The sequence below is a fragment of the Balaenoptera acutorostrata genome, chromosome 3 (genome assembly GCF_949987535.1).
Source record: "Balaenoptera acutorostrata chromosome 3, mBalAcu1.1, whole genome shotgun sequence".
Classification (NCBI taxonomy): Eukaryota; Metazoa; Chordata; class Mammalia; order Artiodactyla; family Balaenopteridae; genus Balaenoptera; species Balaenoptera acutorostrata.
The window spans coordinates 61,199,100-61,219,938 of NC_080066.1; the positions used below are offsets into that span (position 1 = coordinate 61,199,100).

The 20,839-nt window shown below is 36.9% G+C and overlaps 1 protein-coding gene across 3 annotated transcripts in view; it reads right to left on the reverse strand.

The window, feature by feature from the left end:
- Positions 1–20,839, reverse strand: part of SCAPER (S-phase cyclin A associated protein in the ER) — a 473,879-nt gene that overhangs the window by 219,545 nt on the left and 233,495 nt on the right. For all 3 annotated transcript variants that reach the window (XM_057544059.1, XM_057544058.1, XM_057544060.1), the window contains exon 22: positions 8,211–8,276. In XM_057544059.1, the coding sequence (XP_057400042.1) occupies positions 8,211–8,276 (66 nt within the window). The remainder of the gene's footprint in view (positions 1–8,210; positions 8,277–20,839) is intronic.

Below are 20,839 nucleotides of genomic sequence, written 5' to 3' on the forward strand. Positions count from 1 at the left end.
TAGGGCTAGTCTTGCCACACAGGCTCTGTATGCACGAGGTCTTTCTGGATCTAAATCCCGCTCTTCCTGCTTCAGTGTCTTTGCAAATGCTATTCATTCATTCCTTCTGAAGTGCTTCCCCCACCTCCACATTATCTAGAAAAGTCCTACTTATCCCTAAGTTCTTAGGCCAAACATTGCTTTCTCTGATTTGACTATTCCTTCATATCACTTATTACAAGTCTCTCCCATGCAGAGATTTACAACAGAACTTTTGGTAATGATGGGAATGTTCCATATCTGTACTGTCCAACCTGGTGGCTGCTAGCCAAATGTACCTTGAAATATAGTTAGTGTGACTGAGGAACTAAATTTTAAGTTTTATTTAATTTAAGTAATTTAAACAGCCATATGTGGCTAGAAGCTATCATATTGGACAGTGCAGAAGCACAGTATTAACTCCATGAGACAGAGTTCTTCTCTTTTTTTTATTATTAATTAATTTATTTTTGGCTGTGTTGGGTCTTCGTTGCTGCACATGGGCTTTCTCTAGTTGCAGCGAGCGGGGGATACTCTTCATTGTGGTGTGCGGGTTTCTCATTGGGTGGCTTCTCTTGTTGTGGAGCATGGGCTCTAGGCGCGCGGGCTTCAGCAGTTGTGGCACGCGGGCTCAGTAGTTGTGACTCGTGGGCTCTAGAGCACAGGCTCAGTAGTTGTGGTGCACAGGCTTAGTTGCTCCGTGGCATGTGGGATCTTCCCGGACCAGGGATCGAACCTGTGTCCCCTGCATTGGCAGGCAGATTCTTAACCACTGTGCCACTATGGAAATCCCGAGACAGGGTTCTTGTCAACCCATTCACCATCTTATCCGTAGCACCTCTAGATAAGTACACTCAATAGATATTTAATGATGAATGGTCTAAGAAGAAATTTCTTCTTTACATTAATATTAATAATATCCATAACCTCACGTTACAAAATACTTTCATGTACATGATCATTTTTAGTCCTCTGAAAAACACTGTCCATCTCTATTTGAAAAATGAAGACGTCAAGGCTCAGGCAAATTAGGTGACTTTCCCAAGGCCTCACGACTGGTAAATGTATTATTGGGACTAGAAACCTAGGCCTTTAATCTTCAAATTTCATGCTTTGTCTCCACACCATATTAGTCAATTCAAATGAGGAAATTTCATTCACAAATGAATAATATCCTTGAATATAATTTCATCTAGAAATGTATTTATGTAAAAAAATTGAATTCCTCAAAGAATACAACAGTAATTGCAGCTCAAAAAGGCCCTGGTGAACTCCAGTTTAAACCTAAGCTATCCATATGAAGTTTACTTTGATAAGTCAAGGAATAAATACAAACTCTAAAATCAGAAATACCTATGCTTAAATTCTGGCTCCAGAACATACCACATATGTAAACCCTGGGGAGGTTATTTAACTACTTTCAATCTCAGTTTCTTCAACTTAAAAGTGAAGATTTTATATATATATGTATATATATATATATATTTTTTTTCTTTCAGAGCTTCTGAAGATTAGAGATAATTAACGTAATGTACCTAACACCATTCACTAAAGTAGACATTCAATAAATGACCAACTCTTATTACTATTCATTGACAGAAAGTCTCAACCTAACAAAAGGAAAAAGGGAATATAAAAAATACAAAAATAGAATAAGAGCAACATACTTCTTTTCTTCCTAATCGAATATGGGCTAGAGTCCCATCCGATTAAAGTTACTGACCTTATCATGTGGATGAATATTGGCAGCGAACTTCACTGTGTGACAGATAAGTAGCCACTTCAGCTTTTGGCTGAATAAAGCCTGCACACCATGTAACTGAATATCCAGCCATAGCAATGGATGCATATGAATCTAGCACTATACTTACCAAGAATGCTCACATTCCACTGAAAACCAGGGGTATTTAGGGAGGCACAGGGCCATTTTAATTCACAGAATACAAGAAGCTTGTATTTCACCCTGAGGTAAATCAAATCTGGGATTCATATGAACCTATCTTTCAGGGAAGAATGCCAAATCAAGGGGATGCTTAGGTAACATGAGCTAAACCTCTGTTTTATTCCCTGCCTCCACAGAAGTACCACAAATAATACAGCCCCTCTCAAGAAAAACATTAGATTTTGATTCATATTATAAATAATGATAGAATGTCACAGGACTCAAGCCCTGAAAGCTGTATTTTCCCTACAGGGCAAGAATAGGAGCTGTTTAGAGGGTGCAATTTTTATTAATACAGAAATTGCTATTTGAGTTACTTCTGGCATGTTAATTTTTTCTAGCATGAAAAGAAAAAGTGAAGGATTCATAACTCCTAGCCAAGAACATGAGAAGTATCTGTCAGGTAAATGGCTTTATGGAGAATTTTTTAAGGTCAGATATTTTCTTCTCAAAACTTGAACAAATTCTAACAACTCTAAGTTCAAACCTGTCACTGGCAAATGTGAAATGTAAGGGCTTCTCTGTAAGGATCCCTAACTTTTATCACAGTCAATTTTGGGAGGTTCATTAGGATCATTGGGAAGATTTATAAAAGTGTAAGAAAGGAGACTGGGTCCACGTTAGGAACTAACATTGTTCTTCGGTGTGATGGACAGGAAGACATAAATATATTAACTTCTTTTTTTCTTTCACCTCCTCTATTTGAAAGGTACATAGTCTAAATTTAAGGCTACTGGTTCCCCTTCCATTTTTTTTTTTTTTTTTTTTTTTTTTAAAGGATTTTCTTATTTATTTATTTATTTATTTTTGGCTGTGTTGGGTCTTCGGTTCGTGCGAGGGCTTTCTCCAGTTGCGGCAAGCGGGGGCCACTCTTCATCGCGGTGCGGGGACCGCTCTTCATCGCGGTGCGCGGGCCTTTCTCTATCGCGGCCCCTCCCGTCGCGGGGCACAGGCTCCAGACGCGCAGGCTCAGCAATTGTGGCTCACGGGCCCAGCTGCTCCGTGGCATGTGGGATCTTCCCAGACCAGGGCTCGAACCCGTGTCCCCTGCATTAGCAGGCAGATTCTCAACCACTGCGCCACCAGGGAAGCCCTCCCCTTCCATTTTTAAATAATATGCTTAAGTCTGTATTTCTAAATGTAACAGCTTAAGAAATCCCCATATAAGATGAAAACAGTGCGCATATATTGCCTCCTACATTGGTCATCTTTCATTGTTGCCAGCCAGCATCCTTTCCTGTGGAAAAAGAACCCATCTATCCCTTTCAGGGAACTACCTCACCTTCATACTTACATGGGTATACTAGATGTGCTCAATGCTATCAGGGTGTTGCTGCTCCCAGGCCCTCATTCTTAGTGGAAAGATCTAGAAAATGTGTGTATATTATTATATAAATAAATATAAAAAATACATATAACTATATATATAATTATATAAACACAGAGTTGACGCTTGAGCAACAGGGCTTTGAACTGTGCAGGTCCATTTATACGCAGATTTTTTTCACTATGTATGTCCCACAGGATTCAGGGTTGGTTGAATCCGTGAATGCAGAACTTCGGAGGGGAAGGGCCGACCGTAAAAGTTACAGGCAGATTTCTGACTGCTCGGGGGGTCGGCGCCCCAGCCCCACCCTCATTGTTCAAGGGTCACACGTGTTTGTGTGTGTGTGTGTGTGTGTGTGTGTGTATCCCTACACTTTACATCTACATTTATTTCTACTTATATATATAATGGAAAATAGGAGTTAAAACTGATATCTACAATTCCAATTCACCACCATAGGATTTTCTGTTCTCCCTGGGTCTATTTTTAAGTCTGTTCTCTCATCCTTAATATATTTACTTATGGGAACAATCCACCTAACATATCATGCATCTTTCTTTATGCATACTATTATCTTCCTGCTTGGCCTCCGACTCCCTACTCTGGGCTCTTCTGCCCTTCTCAGCTTGCTCGGGTTTCACACCCTTTGCAAGACTCCCCTGACAGATTGTGCCAGGATGACATTCCATGGATTACCCTCCTCATTCGGCTCTGATTCCCCACACCAGGCCATGGTGTCCTACCCGACATGGAAGCTCCCTGCGCTCTGCTTGGGCTCTGCTCCTCCACACCTGGCACCCCTCCTTAGCCTACTCAGGCTCTGACACCCACCGTTGTGCCACTGCTGCCTCCAGCCATCCAGCCAGTGCAGATGGTTGCTTGGTGCTCTCTCATCTAGTGGCTTTAGGACTGAATTGTTCTGGAAAGGGAGGGGAAACTGGAGGAAGAGTCATTTTCATTTATTGGCTAGAATAATTTTATAAGGACACATTTCTTTTCATCTGCTAGTTGGTTACCAATTTCAATCGGTTACAATAATTACCCTTTTTGATGCTTAAATTGTCCTATTTTTGTCTAGTAGTAAACTTTTCAAGTCAGCTCCTGAGTCTTTTGATAAAACACTAGCAGTCTTGGAGAGCTCCCTTGCCATCTAGTATGACAGAGCATTCAGATCTAGCATTAGACATTTTTCCAAGAAGTTCTTGCTCCCTTTAGTGAGATATGCTCACTGCTACTGCATTGGTCATTGTTTCTAGGCCTCTTCAATCGACAGAGCTAGGAAATAAGTAAATGTGTGTACACACACATACATAATACATGTGTATCTATATACGTATATACACAAATACGTATACACACAAATACGCAGAACACTTTTTAAAAGATAAAATATCTCATAAATTCATATATTTCAAATTCAGTCCTACAGGGGTATTACCTGATCTCTAATGTATTACATCTATCTCCTTTCATCCAGACTGAGAATTCAGTTTCTCAGTAATACAGGGGATGAAAGAATGCTAGTCTCCATAATCTTCTTTACTTTATCCTTACCATTATGCACACAGACTCAGAATAACATTATCAATAATACCATCACCAATATAATTGGAGAATGGTGAATTTTTTAGAATTATGTTTTCCCCATTCTCCCCAATATTTTTCTTATAGTTACACTATAAAAACATCTGAGGGGCTTCCCTGGTGGCGCAGTGGTTGGGAGTCTGCCTGCTAATGCAGGGGACACGGGTTCGGGCCCTGGTCTGGGAAGATCCCACATGCCGCGGAGCGGCTGGGCCCGTGAGCCACAATTGCTGAGCCTGCGCGTCTGGAGCCTGTGCCCCGCAACGGGAGGGGCCGCGATGGAGAAAGGCCCGCGCACCGCGATGAAGAGCGGTCCCCGCACCGCGATGAAGAGTGGCCCCCGCTTGCCGCAACTGGAGAAAGCCCTCGCACGAACCGAAGACCCAATACAGACAAAAATAAATAAATTAATTAATTAAAAAGAAAATCCTTAAAAAAAAAAAAAAAAAAACATCTGAGATACAGTTATTATGTAATATTCTTTTTCTTCTGGCCATCAGTTATTCTTAGTTCTACAAGAAACTATAACTTTAATATTCATCCCTAGTCTTTATGTTGATGTCTAATAATTTTGATTGTCCAAGGTTCATTCTCTCTTAGTATTTAAGATCCTCAAGAAAAGAAAATGTGGGTCAAGGATTTTGTAACTGGCAAAACTGATTTTTGAGGCCATAAAATTATTGATAAGAAAGAGTAAGAACTAAGGCAACATTGTTCACATCAGCCCTTCCTGAGGAACCTACTTAAGAATGAGGTTCAGGTGCTTCTCTCAAATTGGTTCCCTGAACCTTCCAGTGAAAACCGTTAGTTATTTTGGGGTTATCCTTTCCTTACATCTGTTATCCCAGTTGCTTCTCTTTGCTTTCTTTCACACTGATGTCATTACCATGCAGGTCTTGTGGCTATTTGTTCCCATCCACTTGTATTTCAGATTTCATGTAGATATCTGGCAATGTAGATTTTTTTTGTAAATGCTTCCATGGGTTTTTGGTTTTCTTTATTAGTTATCTGGTTTCTATGTTAAAATTTGAAGATATTGAAAAATTATGCTCTATTGCTACTGCCATTTTTCTAGACTTATAATTTAAAAGAATATCCTGGTTGCCCTGTGGTGAAGAGACTGTAGTAAGCAAGGGCAGAACAGTGTAGAACTAATTAGGAAGCTGCTACAATAATCCAGATGAGAGACAATGGTAGGTTAGACTAGACTAGTTACTATGGAGGTAATGAATAGTGGTCAGATTCTGAATATATTTTACAGATAGAGCCAAGAGAATTTTTTTGATGGACTGCAAGTAGAGTGTGAGAAAAAGGATGACTCTAAAGATTTTAGATGACTTAATTTAAGGATGGGCTTGCCATCCTTAAATTAAGGATGAGCAAAAATATGAGGGGCAAGGTATGGGAGCAAATTTCAGGAGTTTAATTTTGCACATATTCACTTGAGGCATCCAAGTGAACAGAGAGACATCCAAGTGGAAATGCTAAATAGGAAGTTGGATATAGTATTCTGGAGTTCTGGGGACAGGTCTGGATTGGAGACATAAATTTAAAGTCCATCCAGATACTAGATGTTTAAAGTCATGAAACTAAATGAGATTACCAAGGGAGTAATTCTCTATTTGAACTCTCAGGACAAAGGCATGTTAATGTCAACGGTCAAAGAGACAAGAAACAACCAGGCAAAAGATACTGAAAAAGAGCATCTAGTCATGTAAGAGGAGAATCCAGAGAAAGTTGTATAGTAGATTGTTACATTAAAGGTCCCCCTTGAAGTATATCTTGCCAGCCATGACTTACATAGTCACCTCAGACAGTGACTACGGACTTGGCAAAATGACTTGCCTTGGCCAATGGGACATAAACAAATGTGACACAAGCAGAGGCTTGATAAGGCCTGATATCCTCTATGAACACTGATGCAAAAACCCTCAATAAAACAAGCAAAACAAATTAAACAGCATATTAAAAGGATTATACACCATGACCAAGTGATCTGTCATCCTCAAGGAGGCTGACCCAAGCTTCCTTATATGGCAGTCACAGGGGAGCAAGAAAGCAAAGTTGTGAGCAGAAGCCTCAAGACTTCTGGAGCCAAGGCTCAGGAGTCACATATTGCTTCGGCAGTAGACTGTGGATCAGAACAAGTCAAAAGGCCAGAACAAATTCAAGAGTAAGGAAAATAGAGTCCACTCCTTGATGGAGAGGTGGCAAAGTTATATTGCAAAGGGACATGCCTCCAGGAATGGCTCAACAACTTCTGGCCATCTTTGCAAACACTATACCACATCATATATTAAATTTCCTCAAATTTTGGATCTATTTCTAGACTGTTTTAAAAAATCTATTCCATTAATTTGTATTATTATTCACATGCCAATACAAAACAATTTGGTGGATAAATTAGGAGTTTGGGACTAGCAGATACAAACTACTATATATAAAGTAGATAAACAACAAGGTCCTACTGTATAGCACAGGGAATTATATGCAATATCTTGTAATAAACTATAATGGAATAGAATTGGAAAAAAATATATATGTATAACTGGATCATTTTGTTGTACACCAGAAACTAACACAACATTGTAAATCAACTATAAATTAAAAAAATAAAGTACAACTTCAAGTGCTAGAACTTAATTATATACATAATGAATAAAAGATATCTTAACCGTAAACAAAAAAGTGGACATCCTAAGCTCCGGATTCACATTGCCTTTCAATAAGACTACACCAGTCTGTACCCCCATCAGCAGTATTATGTAAGTACCTTTCTCTCACTGCACCTCTACTGGCAGTCTATTTGAGAGAAGCAAAATGACGATGTTTTTGTTTACTTAGCTATTATACTCAGTAATTACACTGACACCCAATGGCGGAGTCTAAATCCTTACCTGTCAAGTGGCCCTTGCAACAATCTTGAATGAGATCTCCACAGAGTAAGAACCAGTACAGCCTTGCCAGAACTTGTTTTGTTAGAACAGGGTTTCTTTACCTCAGCACTATTGATGTTTTGGATGCGGTAATACTTTGCTGTGGAGGCCTATCTTGTGCACTGAAGAATGTTTAACAGTATCCCCTGGCCTCTGCACGCTTGATGGCAGCTGCACCATTTTTCCAAGCTGTGATAACCAAAATATTATCACATATCCCCAGGCACAGACAAATGTCCTCTCGCAAAACCATCCCCAGTTGGATACCATTGTGTTAGAATAAAATTCTAGGCATCAGATACAAAGTCCATGACCACAGGCATACAATGATGGTTCAGATAAACTTTTGTTACAGGCAAAGACTGAAGAGACAAAGAACTAAAATACAGGATAAAATACTCACTTCGCTTTATAGGGTGAGTCTGAGCCAGAATTTTTTGTTTCCAATAAACTCTCGTATTCCTTGGCCCTAAAGAGAAAAGAGTTTTATCACTGTTACTTATTTTGCTGCTAATTTTTATAACAAAATAAAACTTTGGCTGTGTTTTTCCTCTCCCAGTACTAGGAACATTACTACACTAATTTTAACACTTAGATTTCTGAGATTGCATCTTTAAAATACTATGAATCTATCAAAAAAGACTGAAAAATACATATTTCCTCACAGGATATAAAACAGATTCATAAAAACACTTCTGAGTTTAGGGACTTGGTACAGAATGGTGCTATTTTTCAGAAATGTTAAAATCATGATAATTAAATTTAAAACCATACTAAGTTTCTACAATGTGGTTGAGGTGCCTCAATATCTATGTATACCTCAAGAGGTATATAATGCAAAATTAAATACAGGTAAAGAATAGTCATTTAACTCTAGAAATAATTTTAAAAGGCAGTGGAAATGACTTGACCAGATACTCAAAGATCTGTTTTGTTCTGCTTTTGTTATTTATACTGACTAAATACCAAAAGTCTGCAAAAATCTGACATAACACTCTTCTGCCATTGTCCAACTAAGCTCCACCTTGCCTGTAACTGTAGGTGACAGCCATCAACAGGTCACCAAACTAAGCAGACATCACTACAGCAATCCATTAACAATGACTTAAATTTGTCAATTTCCCTTTTCAGAGGAAAAAGAGAAAAATACTAACTTAAATATTAACCATTCACCCAAAGGGTTCTAGTCTCAAATAATTAGTCCAGTGACCTATGAAAGAATTAGTCACAATGTACACCAATCCATACAGCAATGACAGGTGAAAAAATAAAAACTGTTTCATAAAAAACCTGAAAAATGCAAATTACAACATGCCTAATGAGAAAAAAGCAATCTAGCATAGGTTATGCTTGGGAATGAAGAAATAACTAAATTAGAATTAAACATTAAATTATGTATTGTTTCAACCTACGTGTGCTCATTGCTATCAGCCAAAACATTAAGGCATATTGAAATGGGGAAATAACCACATTGTAGTTGCAAGTAATTGTGACCTCATATGAAAGGTGGGGAAAGTAACAATTCTGCAGGATTGAATATGTTCCAAGAGCTGTGCCAAGGAGCTACGCATTCATTGTCTCATACAGTCTTACAAACTCAATATATATATTGTCCTCATTTTACAAAAAAAAAAATTGAGGCTTAGGAAGATGCCAGTTATATCAAGACATATATTTATCTGAGGCTTCAAGTGGAAAAAACTGAATACATTCTCCCATTCATGCACACCTAACTAGAAAATTACTACCCAAAGAAATCCTAACTTTACCTGGAATGGTAGTTAACCACTTTTTCCTAACTTGAATCTCACCTTGATTCACTTTTAGCAATCAATTAAATATTTATTTCCAGAGCCCCTACTCTGTATAAACTAGAGTATGAGGGGATAATAAGAGTTATATATATATCAGGGATGGGGTATATATATAGTGGGAATATTCAACGTATTTATTCTCAATAAGGAGGAGGAAGATACAGCATTAAAAGATACATAGTTCTACAAAGCTGAGTAAGTGACAGATGGGTACTGTCACAAGTGCTCATTTCCACCTAAGATGCTAGGGGGAGTTTCCTCAAGGAAATGGAAAGTGTACCTGCTTGAAAGATAGGTAGCATCTGAATACACAAAAAGAAAATGCCATTAATAGGGTAGAGAAGTGAGCAAATAATGCTAGACATGGCGGGAAACACAAGTTGTGCTTAGGGAACAGTGCACAGATCCCTTCTGCTGGAGCAAAAGATTAAAATATAGGAATTATGAGAGATAAGGCTGAAAAGAATTATTTCAGAAACTCTATTATTATTAAATTCTGATTATTTACTCTTTAAGATAATGACCCACTTTATTAATATTTTAAATTTATTAGTGTTGTGTTGTATACTGCATTCCCTTTTAGTCTCCTTGTCATCGTGGTTGTACTCTTTCTTAGCCATAATGTGGGATATTTATTTACTCCGTTTTATTTTTTGTTAGCATTTTTACAGGCTAACTTTTGTTAGCTTTTCAGAGTTTACCAATATTCTCCAAGAATTAGATCTTATCAACTTCTATTTAATTTCCATTTTTATCTTTATAAAGATATAGTACATTGTAAGTGCCATATGTATATTTGTTAAATAAAAATAAATAAATACATCTATCCTATTTCCCATGAAGAAGATATGAATATTGTTCTAATCCTTGAGTTGTTTAGACCACTACTACTTCAACTGATAAAATAATTTAAGGCTAAAATTTCATTCTGAGTAAAGTTTTGACCATACTCCGTAAGTTTCATGTTCTCATTGTCACAAATTTCAAACAGTTTGTATTTCCATTTTGTCTTACTCCTAAAAACTCTTAATTCAAATAATGTTTTCTGGTTCACTCCCAACCCTTGGTTCCGAAGTGTTAATTTTTTTGTCTTTTTAATTCTTTTTTTTCATTTTTGGGTCAGCTTTATTGAGGTATAATTTACAAACAATAAAAACTTTAAATTGTAAGTGTATAATTTGATGAGTTTTCACAGTTGTGCCTACCAACATAAGTGAAACCACAATCATGATATAAAGCATTTCCACCACCCCACAAAATTTTCTCATGTTTTTTGGTAATAATTCTCTTCCCTCTGCCCCCACCTTCTTGTTCCTAGGAATAATCCATCTACTTTTTCCCAGTATAGATTTCTGAATATCAAATTACTACAATCATACATACTTTCTTGTGTCTGGATTAATTCATTTAGAATAAATCTCGAGATTCTTTCATAATCAAATATATTATTAGTTAATTCCTTTTCACTGCTTTGCAGTATTCTATTGTTTGGACACCACAATTTATCCATCTCCAGTTGGATATTTTACTTCTTTCCAATCTGGGGCTTCTACCTACTCTAAACATTTGTAGACAAGTCACTGCATGGGCAGATGTCTTAATTTCTTTTGGATAAATACCTAGGAATGGGGTTGCTGAGCGATCTGATAAGCATGTGCTTAACCTTAAAATACAAAAATGTTTACCAAACAGGTCATTCCAATTTGTACTTCTACCAGCAAAGTATGAGAGTTCCAGTTGCTTTAATCCTTGAAGAGTGCCTTGCTTAATTTCTTTATATCTGTGAAGTTCGCATATTTCCTTTTGACTTCTAACTTCATTTCCTTGTGGTTAGAGAAGATATCTTGCATGATTTCAATATTTTAAAATTTATGGAATCTTGTTTTGTGGTCTAATGTATGATCAATGCTGAAGAGTATTTCATGTACACTCGAGCAGAATATGTATTCTGTTGTTTTGGGGTAGAATGTTCTCTATCCATCTGTTAGGTTTAGTAAGTTGATGTTGTTCACGACTTTTATTTCCTTGTTGATCCCCAGACTGGTTGTCCTATCCATTATTAAAAGTGGGGTATGAAGTATCCAACTATTACTGGTGAACTGTCCATTTCTCCGCTCAATTCTGTCAGTTTTTCCTTCATATATTTTGTGACTTTCTCAGGTGCATATATGTTTGTAATTGTTATGTATCTTTGATGGATTCATCCTTTCATCACTACATAATATTCTTCTCTCTTTATTGTACAATTTTGGTTTTAAAGTCTATGTTGCATGATAGCAATATAGTTACTTCAGCTATATTATCTTGCAGAGGGTACTCTTTGCATGAAATATTTCTATCCTTTCACATTAAACCACTTGGGTTCTTATATTTGAAGTGAGTCCCTTGTAGACAGCATATAGTTGAATTATTTTTAAAAATTCATTCTGCCAATCTGTTTCTTTTACTGGAGTCTTTAATGCGTCTATATTTAATGCGATTACTGATAAGGACAGATTTACTTCTGCCATTTTGCATTTTCTGTATATCTCTTTTGTCCCCCAATTCCTTCATTACTGCTTTATTTTGTGCTAAATATTTTCTAGTGTACCATTTTCATTCCCTTCTCATTTCTTCAAGTATATGTATATACTTATTTATTTATCTGTTGTTTTCTTAGCAGTTGTCCTGAATTATAATTAACATCTTAATTCATAACAATCTAGTTAGAATCAATACCGACTTAGTTTCAGTAGTATACAAAAATGTTCCTATATAGCATTTACCTCCTTTATGCTATTATTATAAGTCATTTCTTTATACATTGTGTGTGCCCATCAACATAGGTTTATAATTATTGTTTTGTGTAGTTCTCTTTTAAATCAAATAGGAAAAATGAGGAGATACAAAAATACTACATTTCCACTGATTTATATATATATAGTTACTTCTACAGTGTTCTTTATTTCTTTGTGTGGATTCAAGTTACTGTCTACTGTGTTTTTATCGCAGACTGAAGATTTCCGTTAGAGCTTTTTGAAGTGCAGGTCTACTAGTGACAATCTCTCAGCTTTTGTTTATCATGGAATGTATTAATTTCTCCTTCATTTTTGAAGTTTTGCCAGATATAGAATTCTTGGTTGACAATTTGTTCTACTTTTGTGTTTTTCTACCAGGAAACTGAATATGTTTATCCTACTGCCTTCTGACCCCTATAGTTTCTGATGAGAAATAAACTATTATTATATTGAGGATGTTTTACATATGAAGAATTGCTTCTCTTTTGATGCCTTCAAGATTCTCTTTATCTTCCAATGTTTGATTATAATGTGTCATAACGTGGATCTCTGCATTTCTCCTAATTAGAGTTTGTTGAACTTCCTGGATCCGCAGATCATATCCTTCATTAAATTTGGAAAACTTTCAGCCATCATTTCTTCAAATGTTCTCTGCCCTTTTCTCTCTCTACTCTTCTCTGGGACTCCCCTTATGTATATGTTGGTATGCTGGATGGTGTCCCACAGGTTTTTGAGACTGTATTCAAATTTTTCCCCATTCTTTTTTCTTTCTCTTCTGTGGAGTGTATAATCTCAATTGAGAATCTTCAAGTTCACTGATTCTTTCTTCTATCTGCTCAAATAAGCTGCTGAACCCTTCAAGTAATTTTTTTCACTTCAATTACTGTACTTTTCAGCTACAAAATTTCTATTAGTTCTTTTAAAATTTTTATCTCATTATTAACATTATCCAGTTGGTTACATATCATTCACATGGTTTCCTTTAGTTCTCTGAGTATATTTAGAAAATTTTAAAATCTTTGTCTAGTAAGGCCAATATCTGGGCTTCCCCAGGGACACTTTCTATTAATTTTTTTCCCAGTGTATGGGCCAATTTTCTTTTTTTTTGCATGCCTTGCAACTTTTTCTTGAAAACAAGACACTTTAAATATTATAATGTGGCAACTCTGGAAATCAGATTCTCCTTCCTCTCAGGTTTTGTTTTTGCTACTTGATGTATTTGTTGTACATTTGTTTAGTGAGTTTTCTGAACTAATTTTCTAAAGTTTATATTCCTTGTCATTATGGCCCCTAAAGTCTCTAGAGGTTCTATTACTTTAGCAATCAATTAGTGATTCAAGAGATTTCTTTAAACACCACAAACAATAACATCAAAAGTCCTAATCTAGTCTTGGCAGACGGGCTGTGTGTGTGTGTTGGGGCAAGCCAACAAGACTCAGTTAGGCAGATTAAAACTCTACCTTAGCTCTCACTTCCTGCTTGCATAAAAGACTAATGGTCAGGACCTTCTTGGGTCTTTTCTGATCACGTACCCATCCCTGGGCATGCATATAGCCTTCTAGATTTCTCAGAGTATGTGGGAGGTTTTCAAAGCCCTTGTTCCCCAAGGCATCTCAATCCTCAGCCTCTCCCTGCAAATTTTTTGATTAGTTAATTATTTACACTAATTGTATACCCTTGCACTGGGCACCACCAACTAATACATTTGCTTTTAAATTGTTTTTGACAATCACCCCCAGGTAGCCTCCTCAGCTCTGGGAGAATCCTGAGTTAGGTAAAAGAAAGACAAACCCTTAGAACTAACCTTTCAGAGAACCATCAGTCAGGTTAAAACAACTACAGTTCTTTGAGTACAAGGTTTGTTCTGCTCCCTCCAGTACTAAGTACCTGTAACAGGGATGCTGGGAAGTTGAGACATGATCAGGGTAAGTTAAAACACCACTAGCCTCTTTTTTTAAACTGAAGTATAGTTAATTTACAATGTTGTATTAGTTTCAAGTGTGCAGCAAAGTGATTCAGTGATATATATATAGATTATTTTTCAGATTCTTTTCCATTATAGGTTATTACAAGATATTGAGTATAATTCCCTGTGCTATACAGTAGATCCTTGTTGTTTATCTATTTTATAATATATAGTAGTGTGTATATGTTAATCCTAAACTCCTAATCTATCCCCAGTCCCCCACTATCCCCTTTGGTAACCATATGTTTCTTTTCTATGTCTGTGAATCCATTTTTGTTTCATAAATAAGTTTGTATCATTTGTATCATTTTTTAGGTTCTACATATAAGTGATATCATATGATACTTGTCTTTCCCTGTCTGACTTATGTCACTTAGTATGATAAACTCTAGGTCCATTTATGTTGCTGCAAATGGCATTATTTCATTCTTTCTTAAGGCTGAGTAGTACTCCATTATATATACACCACATCTTCTTTATCCACTCATTTGTCAATGGACATTTAGGTTGTATTGTGGGGTATTCCTCTGTGGGTTAATCCTATATGGAACTCTCTGCACTTCCTGGACTTGGGTGACTATTTCCTTTCCCAGGTTAAGGAAGTTTTCAGCTATTACCTCTTCAAATATTTTCTTAGGCCCTTTCTCGCTCTCTTATCCTTCTGGAATCCCTATAACGCGAATATTAGCATGCTTGATGTTGTCCCAGAGGTCTCTTAAACTGTCCTCATTTCTTTTCATTCTTTTTCTGTTCAGTGGCAGTGATTTCCACTACTCTGTCTTCAGCTCACCGATTTGTTCTTCTGCCTCGTTTAGTCTACTATTGATTCCTTCTAGTGTATTTTTCATTTCAGTTATTGTATTCTTCAATTTTGTTTGGTTGTTCTTTATATTTTTTAATTCTTTGTTAAAAACTTCTAATTTCTTGCTCTGTGCATCCATTCTCTTCCCAAGTTCTTTGATCATCTTTATGATCACTACTCTGAACTCTTTCTAGGGTCGACTGCCTATCTCTACATCACTTAGTTCTTCTTCTGGGGTTTTATCTTGTTCCTTCGTCTGAAACATATTCCTCTGTTGCCTATTTTGTCTAAACTGCTACTTGTATTTTCCTGTATGTGGTAGGTTGGTTAAGTTTCTCAACCTTGGAGAAGTGGCTCTCTGTAGGAGATGTCCTATGCATCCCAGCAGTGCACACCCCTCTCATCACCCAAGAGCCAGGGGCCAGCTGGTCCCAGGGTAGTGTCTAGTCTGGATTTGTGGACTCGGTCTGCAGGCTGTGGGACTGTAGTTTTCTTGCTTCTGGTGTCTGCCCTCTGGTGGGTGAGGCTGGTCTAAAGGTTTGGGTAGGGTTCCTGGCAGGAGGGGCCAGTGCCTGCCCCCCTGGTGGATAGAGCTGGGTCTTGGTCCTCTGATGGACAGGGCCATGCTAGGGGCATGTCTAGAGGTGGCTGTGGGCTCAGAGAGTCTTTAGGCAGCCTGCTTGTAGATGGACACAGACCCACCCAGTTTGTTGTTTGGCCTGAGGTGTGTTGTTTGGTACTTGAGCCTACAGGCTGTTGGGTGGGGCCAGGTCTTGATGCCAAAATGTCAGACTCCAGGAGAGTTCTTGCAGATGAATGCTCCCCACTGTGTCCGCCACCAGTGTCTCCATCCCCAGGGTGGGCCACTGCCACCCCTCACCTCCACAGGAGACCCTCCAAGACTAGCAGGTAGGTCTGGCCCAGGCTTCTATCAAATTACTGCTTTTGCCCTTGGTCCTGGTATGAGTGAGATTTTGTGTGTGCTCTTTAAGAGTAAAGTCTCTATTTCCCCCAATCCTGTGGAGCTCCTGCAATCAAGCCCTGCTGGCTTTCAAAGCCAAATGCTCTGAGGGCTCCTCTCCCTGGTGCTGGACCCCTGGACAGGGGTGCCTAATGTGGGGCTCAGAGCTCTCACTCCTGTGGGAGAACCTCTGCAAATATAATTATTCTCCAGTTTGTGGGTCGCCCACCTGAGAGATATGGAATTTGATTATATTTCAAGTCTGCCCCTCCTATGGGTCTAGTTGTGGTTCCATCCTTATATCTTTAGTTGTAGAGGATTTTCTGGTAGGTTTCAGTCTTTTTCAATGATGTTTGTTCTGCAGATAGTTGTGATTTTGGTGTGCTCATGAGAAGGGGTGAGCTTGGGGTCCTTCTACTCTGCCATGTTAGCCACTCTATTGCCTCTCTTAACAAGGTTCATCTGATTTTTCTTAATTGCCTTTTCCCCCAGTAGCAGTAAGCCTTTGATCATTTCCTGAGTTCAAAAAAAGTTGATTCTGACAGTTTTTGCCAGTTGACTCATTATTTTTATGGCAATATGGACTTTTGGAGTTCCCTACCCTACCTTTTTATTCACATCATTCAGGATTTTTTAAATTTTAAATAAGAGACCTTAATTCATATTTACATTACAATTGATGTGTTTAGCATTATTTCTGCCATTTTATTTTTTAAACCAGCTTTGAAATATAATTCAAATACCATATAATTCACCCATCTAAATGTGTAATTCAACATTTTTAATATATTCATAAGGTTGTATAGCCAATCATCACATTCTAACTTTAGAAGATTTTTATTTTCCCTGAGTAAAATCCAGTAACCTTTAGTACTCAATCCCAGTTTCTCTCCTCCTGCTCACATCCCCAAGCAACACTAATCTGCTTTTTATCTCTATAAAATTTTTTATCCTGGACATTTCATATAAATGGAATCATAAGATACATGGCCTTTTTCTGACTGGCTTCTTTCACTTACCATAGTGTTTTCAAGTTTCATCCACATTGCAGCACATGTCAGTATTCATTCCTTTTCATTCCTAAATACTATTTCATTGTATGGATATATCAAATTTTGCTTACCTATTCAACAGTTGATGAACATTTGGGTTGTTTCCACTTTTGGCTCTTATGAATAATGATGCTATGAACATACTGTACAAGTTTTATTTGACCATGTTTTCAATTCTCTTGGGTATAAATCTAGGCATGGAGTTACTAGGTCATACAGTAATTCTGTGTTTAACTTTTTGGGGAACTAACAGTTTTCCAAAGTAGACAGACCATTTTATATGCCCAACAATAAGGTATAAAGATTCTAATTTCTCCACATCCTTGTTACTGTCTGTCTATTGAATATAGCCATCCTAGTTGGTGTGAAGTGGAATCTCACTATGGATTTGATTTCCCTGATGACTAATGATGTTGAGCATCTTTTCATGGTCATACTGGCCATTTGTATACCTTGTTAAAGAAATGTCTACTCAGATCCTTTGCCCATTCATTATTGGTCAGTCTACCAAGGCAAAAGAAATAAAAGCAAAAACAAACAAATGGGACCTAATCAAACTCAAAAGCATTTGCATATCAACAAAATGAAAAGACAACCTACTGAATGGGAGAAAATACTTGCAAATGATGTGACTGACAAGGGGTTAATATCCAAAATATACAATCAGCTCATACAACTCCATATCAAAAAAACACACAACCCAATCAAAAAATAGGCAGATGACCTAAATAGACATTTTTCCAAAGAAGACATACAAATGGCCAACAGGCACATGAAAAGATGCTCAACATTGCTAATTATTAGAGAAATGCAAATCACAACCATAATGAGGTATCACCTCACACTGCTCAGAATGGCTAACATCAAAAAGTCTACAAAAAGTAAATGCTGGAGAGGTTATGGAGAATACCGCTGGTGGGAATGTAAAGTGGTGCAGCCCCTATGGAAAACAGTATGAAGGCTCCTTATAAAACAAAAAATGGAGATACCATATGATCCAGCAATCCTACTCCTCTGTATATATACAGAAAAAACAAAAACTGTACGTTGAAAAGATACATGCACCACAATGTTCACAGCAGCACTATTTAGAAAAGCCAAGACATGGAAGCTACTCAAGTGCCCATCAGTGAATGATTGCCTTAAGAAGATGTGAGATATACATATATATGTATATAGACACACACATACACACACACACATATGCAATGGAATATTACTCAGCCACAAAAAAGAACAAAACATTGCCATTAGCAGCAACATGAATGGACCTAGAGAATATGCTTAGTGAAATAAGTCAAACAGAGAATGACAAATACTATGTGATATCACTTATATGAGGTATCTAAAAAACAATACAAATAAATCTATATACAAAACAGACTCACAGACACAGAAAACAAACTATGCTCACCAAAGAGGACAGGGAAGTGGGAGTGAGAGACAAATTAGGAGTGTTTGATTAACAGATACAAACTACTCTACATAAAATAGATAACTAACAAGAATTTACTATATAGCACAGGGAATTATACCCAATATCTATAATAATCTATAATGGAATATAGTCTGCAGAAAAAAACCCAAAAACAAATCAATATGCTGTACACCTGAAACTAACACAATATTGTAAATCAACTACACTTCAATAACAAAAAAATTACTCTAAGCATTAAACACACAGTATATGAAAAGAATGACATGGTAACTATTCTTAAGAGTTTACAGTGAGGAGAATAAATAAAAATTTTAAAAAATAAATAAGGTAATATCTGAGAATAAGATATCCTATAAAGAGAATAGAGTAACTAATATACAGTGGCTGATTATATGTATGTGTGTCAAGGAGTTGAAGGATTTATAGAGCACAATGAAGGAAGGCCTCTGAGAAGTAAGTCTTTAAGCAGAAACCTGAATCAAGTGAAAGAGCCAGTCACAGGGAAATCTCGGGGAATTTCAGGCTGTCTAGAGGGAACATCAAGTGCCAATACACTAGGGAATATTCAAGGAACAGAATGGCAGCAATGGTAAAACGAATACAGAATTATGCTTATTATATAAACATGCTACTCCATTAAAAATGCTTTCTTGAAAGTCATCAATGATCTCCAGTATTACCAAACACAATGGCTTTTTCTCTGTATTCATTCTCCTTGAGCTTTCTGACTATATTTCACATCTCACTATCAATGCCTTTTTCATGCCCTCATCTCCTTTCACTTCCATTTAACAATTATCTATTGTTACTATTGCAATTTTAATTTTATAATAATGAATGCTAAATATATAATTATAACTTTTAGTCCAAATTTCAAACTCCTTAAGCTCTTCACTTGGAAGCTCAACCTTCACTTTGTTCTCTATATCTTTAAAACCAAAATCATTCTTAAAATTGTACATCCACTTACCTATATTTTTCAATTGTACTTTGGACTAATATTTCAAAATTATTTTCTATTTTTCATTTTCTTTTCTCAATATTATTATCAAATCATTAATCTTAGATTAAAACATTTCTTGATTGCTTTCTTTAAATTTATTGTACTATACACTGTAATGTCAGCCCTATCACTTCATGCCTGAATTAGTAAAATAATCTCTTATGCACCCAAGTTCTCAACCTTCTAATCCTACCTGTATAGCACAGGTGACAAATCTTCCCAAGTCATTAATTTCTTGATGTTATTCCCTTGGTTATCTATGGTAGTTCTTTCCCAAAAGATATAGTCAATCTTCTAACTAGCATTCAAGGCTCTCCATAATTTGACCCTTTGCTACTTATTCAACTTTATATTCTCTGACATATCAACTGCATTTTATAAATTTGGATTTGCACAGTCCATTATCAAGACATTTTCACCAGTTAGGATACTGCTAGCAGGAAGCAGTACAGCTTAATACCTGCACAGATTAATGCAGAAGGCAAGAAATAGGAGGAAATTATTACTTTTACAAAAATAAACTTCAACTGAAAAGAATAACTAGGCATTTAACAGGCTTACGAATGTGGACACTCTCTACCAGTTCCTCTGGGATATCACTTGGAGAGCTGAAACGTACTTGCTGTATGTTCAGCCACATCATCTCTGTGCCCCTATTTCTTTTTTTCCCCCAAGTTTACTGAGATATGATCAACATACAGCATGGTATAAGTTTAAGGTGTACAAAGTGACGATCTGATACACATATACACTGTGAAATGATTACCAAAATAAAATTAATTAACACCTCCATCACCTCACATAATTACCATTTTGTGTGTGTGGTGAAAGTATTTAAGATCTACTTCCTTAGCAACTTCCAAGTATTAAAATATAGCATTGTTAACTATAGTCACCAGCTTGCACATTAGATTCCCAAAACTTGTTCATCTCATAAGTGTAAGTTTGTTCCCTTTGACCAAGATCTCCCCATTTCCCCCACCCCTGAGCCCCTGGTTACCACTGTTCTAATCTCTATTTATATGATTTTGACTTTTGTAGGTTCCATGTATAAGTGAGATCATATAGTATTTGTCTTTCCCTGTCTTACTACTACATAGTAAAATGCCTTTGGGGTTTCATACATGTTGTTGCAAAAAGGCATAATTTCGTTCTTTCTTATGGGTGCTCCCTATTGCAATCAAGGACATACATCAGCATACAGCTAGATGCTCTAAGG